This window comes from Prionailurus bengalensis, chromosome X (genome assembly GCF_016509475.1).
Source record: "Prionailurus bengalensis isolate Pbe53 chromosome X, Fcat_Pben_1.1_paternal_pri, whole genome shotgun sequence".
NCBI lineage: Eukaryota > Metazoa > Chordata > Mammalia > Carnivora > Felidae > Prionailurus > Prionailurus bengalensis.
The window spans coordinates 41,704,280-41,716,760 of record NC_057361.1 but is presented as its reverse complement, the minus strand read 5'-3'; the positions used below and the strand labels follow the sequence as shown (position 1 = coordinate 41,716,760).

Genomic DNA, 12,481 nt, shown 5'->3' with positions numbered 1-12,481 from the left:
TTTATGGGAGAAAACCGTAACATACAATGGAAGTCGAAAAAAGTTGAGTTAAAAAATAAAAAGACAAACCATATTCATGGATGGGAAGGCTTAAAGCCATTTTACATCTTCCGGACTGGCAACAATTTGAAAGACTGATAAGTCCTGGTGTATATGTGGGATAATGTAAACTTCGTCTCAAACTGCTCATGAGAGTGTAAATTAGTACAATTTGGAGGGGGGCGGAATTCAATTATTTAATAAAGTTGCAAAACTTCTGTAGCAATCAGAACCCAGCTAGGAGGGGCGCCTGGGGTGGCTCAGTCGGTGGAGCCTCTGACTCTTGATTTTGGCTAAGGCCATAGTCTCACAGTTCACAGGTTCGAGCCCCGCTCTGGGCTCTGGATGATGGCACGAGCTTGCTTGGAATTCTGTGTCTCCCGTTCTCTCTGCCCCTCCACTGCTCACGCCCACCCTCATTTTTGAGGGTCTCAAAAATAAATAAACATTAAAAAAGAAAAAAAGAACCCAGCTAGGAGACAGAAACGATGCCAGTTGTTTTAATGAAAAGAACTTCTTATAAAGAATTTTTGACTAGTCACAAAGTTATTAACCATGTAACTGAAAAGGACAGAAAGAGAACATTAAAATTATCATGGAGGCAGCAACTGCAGGAAGCAGCTAGGCTACGGTAACAAGGGAAGAAACTGGAATTATTAAAAACTGGAAGGTTGGCTGGGGTGCCTGGGTGGCTCAGTCGGTTGAAAAACTGGAAGGCTGGGGAGTGGTGTCACGTGAGTGGGACTGGTAACTCCCAAGGGAGTGGCACGAGCCAGCTGCCGCTAGTGTTTCTGAGGGGGTGGGGCACCATTGGCTGTTCTGTGAGTGCTGAATTAAACAACTGCCACCATGAGGAACTTCTGCGCAAGGGAGGGAGCGATACTGGGCTGACACTCAGATGAACGGGGCGCTAACAGGGAGGAAAAGAAAAGGAGCAAGGCCCTTCTTCCTTCCTCACGCTCACGGTTCACGGTTACTATCTCCGATTGGCAAGGCCCCACGGGAAGCAGCTGGCAAGACAGAAACATGTTTTGTAGAGTCACAGCCCCAGCATCGCAAAGAACAGCGTAGAAGGGGGGTGTTGGAGCTAGGGGCACAACAGCTTAGTAACTTAAACACTGCCTATCCTCTATGACCCATCAGTTCCACTTTTAGATCCAGACGCTAAACACAGAAACAACACAAATGTCTTGCGCTAGGGGGAGAGAAATGAATACACCAGACCTATATTTATCAGCATGGATAGATCAAGGACAGGTAACGTTTCATGAAAAAAGCAAGCTGCAGAACTTTCAACACAGGGTGGTACCATTTATGGAAAGTGTTCAGAGGAATATAGTATATATTGTACAATTCACGCTATACACACACACACACAACCTCAGGGGAGATTAACATTCTAAATGTTGAAAGGAAAACCTTAACTTTAGAGGAAAAGTGTAAGAGAATTGTGATCACCTTGAAACTGATAATATTCGAACATAAAACCTCAATGGAAGAGTTAACAACATTAAATAACCAGCCACAGTCCAGGAGAAGATATCTGCCGTACACATGACTGAAAAAAGGTTTGTACATTCTCATATACTGAAAAATGAAAACAAGACCATGTAAAGCCAGGATGTAAAAGATAAGCAGCCCGTCAGAAAACAATGGGGAAAGGATACACAACAGTCAAAGCACAGAAGAAAAGAACCCAAACGGCCAGTCAACAGGTAAGAAGTTATTCAACCTCACCATTAATTAGGGGAATCCAAATGAAACGAAAACAACGAGCTATCCCCTAAGAGGAATCAGGATGTATTTTCACACCAGTGTCCGAGCCTAATTGTTACGGGTGTGCTCTGTGTGCCGGTGACCAGAGGACCCAGAGGGCTTGGTCAGACGGTGATGGGAGTCTTCACAAAGAAGCTTTCTCCACAGTAAAAGGCAAGGGCCGGCCCACGTGAGTTCTCTGATGTTCCGTGAGGTGCGCTTTCCGGCAGAAGGCCTTGCCACATTCTTGACATTCAAAGGGTCTCTCTCCCGTGTGAATCCGCTGATGTTCAATGAGGCGTACTTTCACGTAGAAGGCGTTTCCGCACTCGCTACATTCATAGGGCTTCTCTCCCGTGTGAGTTCTCTGGTGTTGACAAAGGGATTTCTTCATACTGAAGATTTTTCCACATTCGCTGCATTCATAGGGTTTCTCTCCTGAATGCATTCTCTGATGTTCAATGAGGCGTGCTTTAACATAGAAGGCATTGCCACATTTGCTACATTCGTAAGGTTTCTCTCCCGTGTGAATTCGCTGATGTATCCCAAGAGACGAGTGTACCCTGAAGGATTTCCCACATTCATGACACTGATAGGGTTTTTCACCTGTGTGAGTTCTCTGATGATTATTGAGAGTCATTTTCATTCTGAAGAACTTCCCACATTCGCCACATTTATAGGGTTTCTCACCTGTGTGAATTCTCTGATGTTGATTTAGGGATTTCTTTGCACGGAAGTTTTTCCCACAGTCACCACATTCATAGGGTTTCTCCCCTGTGTGGGTTCTCTGGTGTTGGGTAAGGGATATCTTGACTCGAAATGTTTTCCCACATTCGCTACATTCATAGGGCTTCTCCCCTGTGTGGGTTCTCTGGTGAATCATAAGGGTTGCCTTCTCAGAAAAGGTTTTCCCGCATTCGGCACACGCATACGGTCTCTCTCCTGTGTGTGTTCTCTGGTGTAGAATGAGTTGTGACTTCCGGCCAAAAGACTTCCTACATTCATTACATTCAAAAGGTTTCTCCCCCGTGTGAGTTTTCTGGTGAGCAATGAGGTATGACCTTGCACTGAACGTTTTGGCACACTCACCACACTTATAGGGTCTCTCCCCTGTGTGTATCCTCAGATGTTCAATAAGGTTTGATTTCCTGCAGTAACTTTTCCCACATTCATGACATCCAAAGTTTTTTACTCCTGCGTGTGTTCTTTTATGTGCAACAAAGCCTGTGTTCTTGTAGAAGACTTTTCCATATCCATTATACTCAACAGTTTGATCCACAGGTTGAATCTTCTGACGCTGAAGGTCACTGTCATGCCTGAGGGCACCACCCCCGACAGAACTCTTGCCACACAGCAGTGAGAGAGATCCTTTAAAAACAAATCGGATCACTTACTTAAAAGTCAACAATGGTTTCCCTTGTCATGGTACCGAATGAAAGTGCTTACCAAAGCCCACAAAACATAGCCTGTTAAAAAGTGCTTCACCTCGCCTAAAAAACTCAACATAATTTGGCCCCCAGCTAACTCTCTGATATGGCCCCCGGCCACTCGCACCACCCACCATTAAGCTACACTGGCCTCTTTGCTCTTTTTAGGATCTATCACCCTGACACACACTGTTCTCTCCACCCCGAATATTCAAAGTCTACGTGGCTCTGTCTCTCTCACATCACTGATGTTGGTGCACCAATGTTAACCTCCCCAAAAAGTCGTCCCTGGACATATCCTCCACAGGCACACGACACATCATTGTCTATCTTTCGTATCTTGCATTGATTTTCTTCTCACCACCAAACGTGATGTATCAGACTGCCAGCTCCGGGACAGTGATATTAGTTTCCCAGGTGCTAGATCCCTACGCCTAGAACGTGACCAGATCATAGCTGACACTCATTTAAGAGGTGGTGGAACACCAGAGGCGCGTACAAACGAATGCCCCACAACGAACGGCATCCAAGGCAGTGGAAAGCGGGCAGGCAATTGAGAATACTAAAGGGAGACAGACTAGCTGAGAACGTGTAAGACGAGGCGGGCGGGGACAGGTAAGAGTGGTAGATAACCACAAAACTCAAGAGGGGCGCCCAGGTGGCTCAGTCGGTTGAGCGTCCGACTTGAGCTCAGGTCACGATCTCGTGGTTCCTGGGTTCGAGCCCCACGTCGCGCTCTCTGCTGTCAACACTTCGGCTGCGGCTCCTCTGTCCCCCTTTCTCTCTGCCCCTCCCCTGCTTGTGCTCTCTCTCTGTCTCTCTCAAAAATAAACAATCTTGGGGCACCTGGGTGGCTCAGTCGGTTGAGCGTCCGACTTCGGCTCAGGTCATGATCTCACAGCTCGTGAGTTCGAGCCCCGTGTCGGGCTGTGCTGACAGCTCAGAGCCTGGAGCCTGTTTCGGATTCTGTGTCTCCCTCTCTCTCTGTCCCTAACCCACTCGCATTCTGTCTCTGTCAAAAATAAACATTAAAAAAAAAATTTTTTTTAATAAATAAATAAATAAATAAATAAGCTTACAAAAAAAAAAAAAACCTCAAGATAAAACAGGCCAGAGCACTTAAGTGTGAACGTAATGAGGGCAGGTGTGATTTAGGTACCTGAAGTGTGTAAACCTTCTGCCCTCCAGTCATTTGCAAAGAGGAAGGGCCCCTAGAAAGAGCCTACTGGAAACCACTGCCCCAAGCGTGAATTTCTGCACTCTTCCTTCCCGTTTCTGCTCACTCACCTGGGAAACCTTGGCCTGAGGATTCCTCCTCTAAAATCCACAGCTCTTCTCCTCGCTCCAACTTGAAGATCATCTCCGGTTTGGCCACGCAGAGGCCTGTTAATGGGAAATGGCAGAGGACATGGGCCAAGTTGTCTGAGCGCTAGGGCCTCTGATGGAGGAGGAGGAAGGTGCATCTTCATGAGCTGCACAAGGAAGGGGGCCCATTTAAACCTTTCATTGGGGGAAGTGACAACACACATCACGCTTCCTGGTGCCTCAAACCTAATCAAGCATCTGTGACCCTTGAATCTAGAACCTAAAGTATTGTTAAAGTCTACAAAGGCCACACACGTTACAGTAACCAAGAAAGGAAACCTATGGTACCAGGAGTTACGTGGACAGTAATCCTCACCCACGGATGCCAGGTTGCTGTAGTTCTCTAACATCACATCCTTGTGCATGGTCCTCTGAGCAGGGTCCAGTCTGTGCCACTCCTGTCGGGTAAAATCCACAGCCACGTCCTCAAATGACACAGATCCCTGTAACAACAAGCTGCAATGATCAGAATGGGACACACAGAGGGGCGCCTAAGTGGCTCAGTCGGTTACGCACCCGACTCTTGACTTCGGCTCAGGTCATCATCTCACGGTTCGTGGGATGGAGCCCTGTGTCGGGCTCCGCACTGATGGCACGGAGCCTGCTTGGGAGTCTCTCTCCCTCTCTCTCTGCCCCTCCCCAACCTGCTCACACACTCTCTCTCAAAATAAACATTAAAAAAAATGTTAAATACTATCTCAAAAAAAAAAAAAAACCAGATGTGTGAAACTAATTCTCTCCACAGAGCACCAGTAAGAGTTAACTAGAACTACATTGGACACCTGACCCCGTGTCTTGCTCGATATTATATTTTGTTGGGCGGGGGGGAACCCAGAACGGCCCTGCTATTGTGTTACTATATCAATCCATGAAGAAAAGACTGCTGACTGCTGAGTTAACACGAGGTGCCCGGACCTGTCCCAGTTGCTGGGAAAACAAAAAAGGGGTAAGATGGAGTGCCTGTTCTCAAAGAGCTCAAAACCCAGTGAAGAGGCTTAGGTATGAACACAGTCTTGCAATGAGGTGTTACGGGAGCTGCGTTAGGCATGCGTACAGGGTGCAGTGGGCTGTGTTATCAGATCCAACTTCACTTGGGGAGACGGAGCGTGGAATCCTTCAACAAGAATACAGTTTCCCTCAAAAATATGGGACAACAGCATAAAAAAAGGCAGGAAAACATGAAACACACATGGTGAGCTATGAAACTACATATAGAACCGGAGGAGAGAAAAACAGCACTTCAGGCTATGATGAGTTTAAGGGCTGCAGAGACATTCCGGGGCCAGAGAGGGGAGAGATTTTCAACTGTTTTTTTTTTTTCCTACAGATCATCAGTCTCTAAAATGCCTGACTCCCTATACCATCAGAATATTTTCTGACCCTCCCACAATATATTTATATTTCAAAATTAGACAGAAGTCCTGTTAAGTGGGAGAAAGGCACAGATCATCACTCCCAGGATAATGGCGCGAGCAGATGGGTTGAGGCTGGTGCCATATATTGAGATGAGCAAAACAAGAGAGATACTGGGTTGGCAGAAGGAGAAATTGAAATAGATCTTGGACCTGAGCTGGGTTGTTTATGGCACATACTGATAGACGTCCAGCTGGCAGGTGGCTATAGGATTCTGAAGCTCAGAAGAGAAGGCTAGGATAGGCCAACGATTGGGAGGCAATAGCATTTCAGTACTAGCTGAAACCACCAGAATAAACTGGAAGGCTAAGAAAGCCAAGAGAGGTGCTTGAGAGAAGCACCAGGTACAGAGTCAGCAGGGACACCAAAAGTACATGAAGCTTGAAGGTGGGGGGGGCCCTGTGGGACACAGAAAATGGGAGAAATACTGTTTTTTTTTAAAGCAGTCCTGCCCCAAAGTAGGCCCCAGGGCTAAAAAAAAACACACACAAAAAAAAAAACACACAAAAAAAACCTGTAACCTTGTAGCAGCAGACACCTCAAACTCTAAGGAAGAGAAATCCTTTTCTTTGGCAAGAATAGTGGTCTGGAGAGTGGGGGAAGGATCCCCATTGCCTTTTTTCTACCCTCCCACCCCTTGGCCCCAAGGGCAAACTTCCTTACAGACAGTGAGTGCCAAAGCGGACAGACTAAATCCCTAACTGTCCAGCCAAAAGATCATGGGAGGGAGTGTGGGGGAGCACGACTGTGGGGGAGACTGCCCTAATAAAATAGCCTCAGAATACATGAAGCAAATCTGAAAGAACCGAAAGAAGGAAGGGGCAAATGCACACTTAGAACCGCTGACTTTCAACACTTCTCTTAGTAATCAAAGTAACCGGTAGACAGAAAATCAACAGGGATATAGGAAAACTGAACACCACCCAGCAACCAAAGGACTCTGCAGAGCATTCCACTCAGAAACATAGAAATTAAGTTTCTTCAAGTACACACGGGATAGTCACCAAGCTAGGACATACCCGGGATCATTAAGCAAATCTCAACACGATCAAAGGCCCCTTGGGTACCAAGGAAAATTGACCCGGAAAACCAACTCTGACATAGCACTTAACAAAACAATTAGAATTTAAAGACAAAGAAAATATCTCTTCAGGGCCTCCAGGCAAAAAAGATGAAATAACTTACAAGACCAGAGAATTAAACTGGGATCAATTTCTCAAAAACACCTGTGCCCTTCCTCAGGAATTTAACAGAGGTGTGCTGTCCAATTTGGTAGCCACACGTGGCTAGTTATAGTCCTGGACAGCAAAGACACAGAACGTACTCATCACTGCAAGGGGTTCTATTGACCAGCACTACACCAAACGGTGAGCTTCATCCGAGCAAATTCGATGAATGGGGAAATTTTGGCAAAAGCCTGACACTGGGCATTTTACATACTACCGTAAAGTTAAGACTAACACAACGCTGGGGTCACGGGCTGAAGGATAACGTATAGATATTAAGTTGTCCCGACAAAGTAGAAAAAGAACTAAAAAATGGAAGAAGAGAAAGAAAAAGAGAAAAGATGAATGAGATCATTGACTGCCATGTAGGTAAAGGTGAGAGACAAATTAGATGTTATAAAAGATTAATAAAGAAAAAAAAAAGTAGGGGCACCTGTCGGCAGAGCGTGCAACTCTTGATCTCGAGGTTGGAAGTTCAAGGCACGCATTGGGTGTAGGGATTACTTTAAAATAAAATCTTTTTTGAAAACAAGGTAAATTGGTATAGGCGTTACGGGAAACAGTATGGAGGCTGCTTAAAAAATTAAAACTAGACCTACTATATGATCCAGCGGTCCCACTTCTGGGTATATATCTGAAGGAAATGAAATCACTCTCCCAAAGAGATATCTGCACTCTCATGGTCATTGCAGAATTATTCAAGATATGGAAAACAACTTAAGTGTCCATCAATGGATGAATGGATAAAGATGTGGTGTGTATACACACACACACACACACACACACACACACACACAACTCAACATCATTCAGTCATGAGAAAGAAGGAAATCCTACCATTTGCAACAACATGGATGAAACTGGAGGGCATTGTGCTAAGTGAAATGACTCCGACAGAGAAAGGCAAATATTGTACTGTATGATCTCATTTATATGTGAAATCTTTTTTTTAAAAAAGTGAAACTCACAGAAGCAGAGTAGAACATTAAGAGGGGTATGGGAGAAATGTGGCAATGGTCAAAGAGGACAAAGTCAGCTATGTAGAATGAATAAAGTCTAGAGATGCATGGGGCGCCTGCCTGGCTCAATCCACGGAGTGTGCGACTCTTGATCTCAGGGTTGTGAGTTTGAGCCCGAGGTTGGGTATGGAGATTACTTAAACATAAAATCTTAAAAACAAAGTCTAGAGATCTAATGTACAGGCATGATGACTATACTTAAGTAATACTATATTGAACAATGGAAATATGCTAAGAAAGTAAATTACAGGTATACTCATCACACACAAAAAATGGTAACTACGTGAGATGATAGGTTAATTAACTCGACTGTAGTAATCATTTCAATATGTATATGTGTACATCATGTTGTATACCTCAAATATATACAACTTTCATAAATAAACAAAAAGAAAGAAACAAGGACTGCCTAAGGGTACTATATGAAGTATTAACACAAAGGGAATTATCAGCATGAAAATACAACCTTCCTAATAACCAAAAAAAAAAAAATGTAGAGGGAACACTAAATAGAGAAAGAAACAGCAAATATAACAATCTCACAGTGATTACATCAGAAGATAAAGTGAAAAAATTGAGACCAAACATATCTGTATTGTTTATGACATCAAACAGTAACATAAATAAGTGTAAATGGGTTTACGCCACCTACGAACTGAAAAATGTTTTCATGTTGCCTCGTAAAGCAGAGCCCAATAATACTGTGCACAAAAGGTATGTTTAAAACACAGTCATTCAAAAAGGCTAAGGGGCGCCTGGGTGGCTCAGTCGGTTAAGCGTCCGACTTCAGCTCAGGTCACGATCTCGCGGTCCGTGAGTTCGAGCCCTGCGTCGGGCTTTGGGCTAATGGCTCGGAGCCTGGAGCCTGCTTCCGATTCTGTGTCTCCCTCTCTCTCTGCCCCTCCCCCGTTCATGCTCTGTCTCTGTCTCAAAAATAAATAAACATTAAAAAAAAAAAAAAGGCTAAAACTGGGGCACCTGCGTGGCTGTCGGTTGAACGCCCGACTTTGGCTCAGGTCATGATCTCACAGTTTGTGAGTTCAAGCCCCACATCAGGCTCACTGTTGCCAGCCCAGAACCCGCTTCGGATCCTGGGTCTGCCTCTCTCTCTGCCCCTCCCCCGCTCACACTCCCTCCCTCTCAAAAATAAACATTTTTTTAAAAAGGTAAAATTAAAGAGGTGGATAAAGATTTACCAAATGAAAACAATATAAAAGCAGGGACTGAAATCCTGATGCCAACGTAGAATTCCAAAAGCAATTATACGAGACAAAGGAAGACACTTTGTAATATTAAAAGCCTTGTCCAAAATAAAGATCTAACAACAGAGATATGTGTAAATACCTATGCACAAAGTGATACCGCAAAAGCCTATATAAACCAAAAACTACAAGAATACAAGAAAAAGAAGCATCCTCTAATGGGAGACTTTTAACATATCATTCACAAAATAAGACAGATTACGTGGACAAAATAATAAGCAATGATACAAAAGACCCAAGCAACATAATAAGGTGAAACTTTTGGATATATACATATTAAACACTACACTCCGATCATACAGAATATACTTTCTCTCAAGCACACATGGAACATTCACAAAAATTGATCATGTAGTAGGGCACAAAGAAGATAATCTCAGTAGGTTCCTTAAAATAGAAATATTATAAACAAGGGCACTTGGGTGGCTCAGTCGCTTGAGCATCCGACTTCGATTCAGGTCATGATCTTACATTCATGGGTTCCAGCCCCGCATCGGGCCGTGTGCTGACAGCTCAGAGCCTGGAGCCTGCTTCGGATTCTGTGTGTGTGTGTGTCTCTCTCTCTCTCTGCCCCTCCCCTGCTCATGCTCTATCACTCTCTGTCTCTCAAAAAATAAAACGTTAATTTTTTTAAAAAAAATACAACTATTATGAACACCAATCACAATCAGTAAAGAGATTTAAGAGTTAGAAAATTGACAAGCTGATTCCAAAATTCATATAAAAAAAGGAAGCGGGGGGGGCACCTAGGTGATTCAGTCAGCTGAGCATCCAACTCTTGATTTTCAGCTCAGGTCATGATCTGAGGGTTGTGGGATCAAACCCCCTGTTGGGCTCTGTGCCAAGCATGGAGCCTGCTTGAGATTCTCTCTTTCCCTCACTCCCCTCTCCCCAACTTGTGTGCTCGCTCGCTCTCTCTCTCTAAAATTAAAAAAAAAAAAAAAGAAGGGATTGGGACTTGATGCAGGTCCTAGAAATAACAAGACACTACATTGATGATATCATGATAATATCAGAAACTGAAAATCAAGCCAGGACTGGCTGAAATGCAATAGTGACATATGGGGAGCAGAGGAGAGTTGATAGATGCGACAAAAATGTAAGGGCCTACTCAAATGGAGTAATTTGTAAGAATACCCGGGGCAGAAGCTATCCCTGACATGCCACAGGCAACACAAAATGAACTATCATTGGCCTGCGAGCGTGGGTAAGAGCCAGAAACTGGCTGGAGCTTGAGAGAGGTCTTGTCATTCTCGGAACGGAAGAAGGCCTCAGGCCCTGTATAAACCATCTGTGATGGAATTTGCATTGTTTCCTGAAAGGAGGATTCTGTAATCACCGTGAGGATCGGGGATCTAAACTTACCCAAAAAGCTAGAGGCACCATTTGTTCCCATTGCAATGGCGGGTTTTGCAGCAATCATTATGTGTGGATTATATAACCTGAAGAGCAGGACAAATACTAAATGTGCAATGTTTATTTATTTTTGAGAGACAGAGAGAGACAGAGTATGAGCAGGGGAGGGGCAGAGAGAAGAGGGAGACACAGAATCCGAAGCAGGCTCCAGGCTCTGAGCTGTCAGCACAGAGCCCGACGAGGGGCTCGAACCCACGAACTGTGAGATCATGACTGGGGCCAAAGTCAGACGCCCAACTGACTGAGCCACCCAGGAGCCCCAGCTAAATGTTGTCTGTTCACCCGTTCCACATGTGCGTGGCAGCCCAAGGCTTTGCTGTGGGAGCAAGGATTCTTGGTATGAGCTATTCCATGTATGAGGAGTTCTGGGCAAGGCCTAAACCTTAGAAGAAGAGATAATGTCAGGGCGCCTGGCTGGTTCAGTTGGCAGGGCATATTTATTTTTAATGTTTATTTATTTGGGGGAGGGAGAGAGAGCACGAGTGGGAGAGGGGCAGGCAGAAAGAGTGGGGACAGAGGATCTGAAGCGGGCTCTAGCTCTACACTGACAGCAGCGAGCCCAAGGCGGGGCTCGAACGCACAAACTGTGAGATCATGACCTGAGCCGAAGTCGGATGCTCAACTGAGCCACCCAGGTGCCCCCAGTCGGTAGAGCATCTTGATCCCAGGGTCACGAGTTCAAGCCCCACATTGGGCGTGGAGCCTACTTTAAAAGAAAATTAAAAAAAAAGTAAGAGCAACTGTTTTGGTATTGGTGGTGGTGGTTAGACATCTCATTTGAAGGTTATATGTTCATGTTCAAAATAAATCATTAGTGCCTGGGTAGCTCAGTTGGTCAAGCATCTGCCTCTCGATTCTGGCTCAGGTCATGATCTCACAGTTGGTTGGTTCAAGCCCTGCGTCGGGCTCTATGCTGACAGCGCAGAGCCTGCTTGAGATTCTCTCTCCCCCTCTCTCTCCCCCTCCCCTGCTCACTCATACACACACACACACACACACACACACACACACTGTCTCTCTCTCTCTCTCTCTCTCTCAAAAGTAAATAAACTTAAAAAGAAAAGAAAAATCATTAGAATGGGTCAATTACCTGGTAATTGAATATTGGCTTCCTTTTATACAGGCTTGATTTGGCTGGTGACTAAATTATTAGTGCCTAGTTCCCCAGGGGAGTCAAATTAGCACCAAAAAAAACGTCACTTTCAAATGCACTTGATAGTGGTAAAATGTTCAGCTTCTTCAACTCTTCCGATGAAATCAGTTCTAAAGAGGACAACATGCAACTCCTGAAGTATTTTCAGTTTTTTGGGCTATTGAAGGGTTGGCTATTGAAGCCCCTTTCAGAACAGTGCGTGGAATATAACATCATAAGCCTCCCCACAACCGAAAATGTGTGTATATGTGTTTAAACCAAACCTAAAAAGCTGATAAAAGGGCTCCTTAGAAGTAGTATTTATTTCAGGATTATACTTGCAAACATGGAATAATTATGGATCTTAGCTTAGCTTAGCTGTTTGTGAGTGCAGAATTATATTTATGCTGCTGTTATATTAGAATAA

At 44.5% G+C, this 12,481-nt stretch overlaps 1 protein-coding gene across 1 annotated transcript in view; it reads right to left on the bottom strand.

Moving 5' to 3' along the window:
• Positions 1-523: 523 nt before the first annotated feature.
• ZNF157 (zinc finger protein 157) overlaps positions 524-12,481 on the bottom strand; it is a 37,078-nt gene continuing 25,120 nt past the window's right edge. Inside the window, exons 2-4 of the mRNA XM_043569913.1 lie at positions 4,903-5,029; positions 4,509-4,604; positions 524-3,162 (exon numbers count right to left, since the gene is read on the bottom strand). Of these exons, the coding sequence (XP_043425848.1) occupies positions 1,940-3,162; positions 4,509-4,604; positions 4,903-5,029 (1,446 nt within the window). The 3' untranslated portion in view covers positions 524-1,939. The remainder of the gene's footprint in view (positions 3,163-4,508; positions 4,605-4,902; positions 5,030-12,481) is intronic.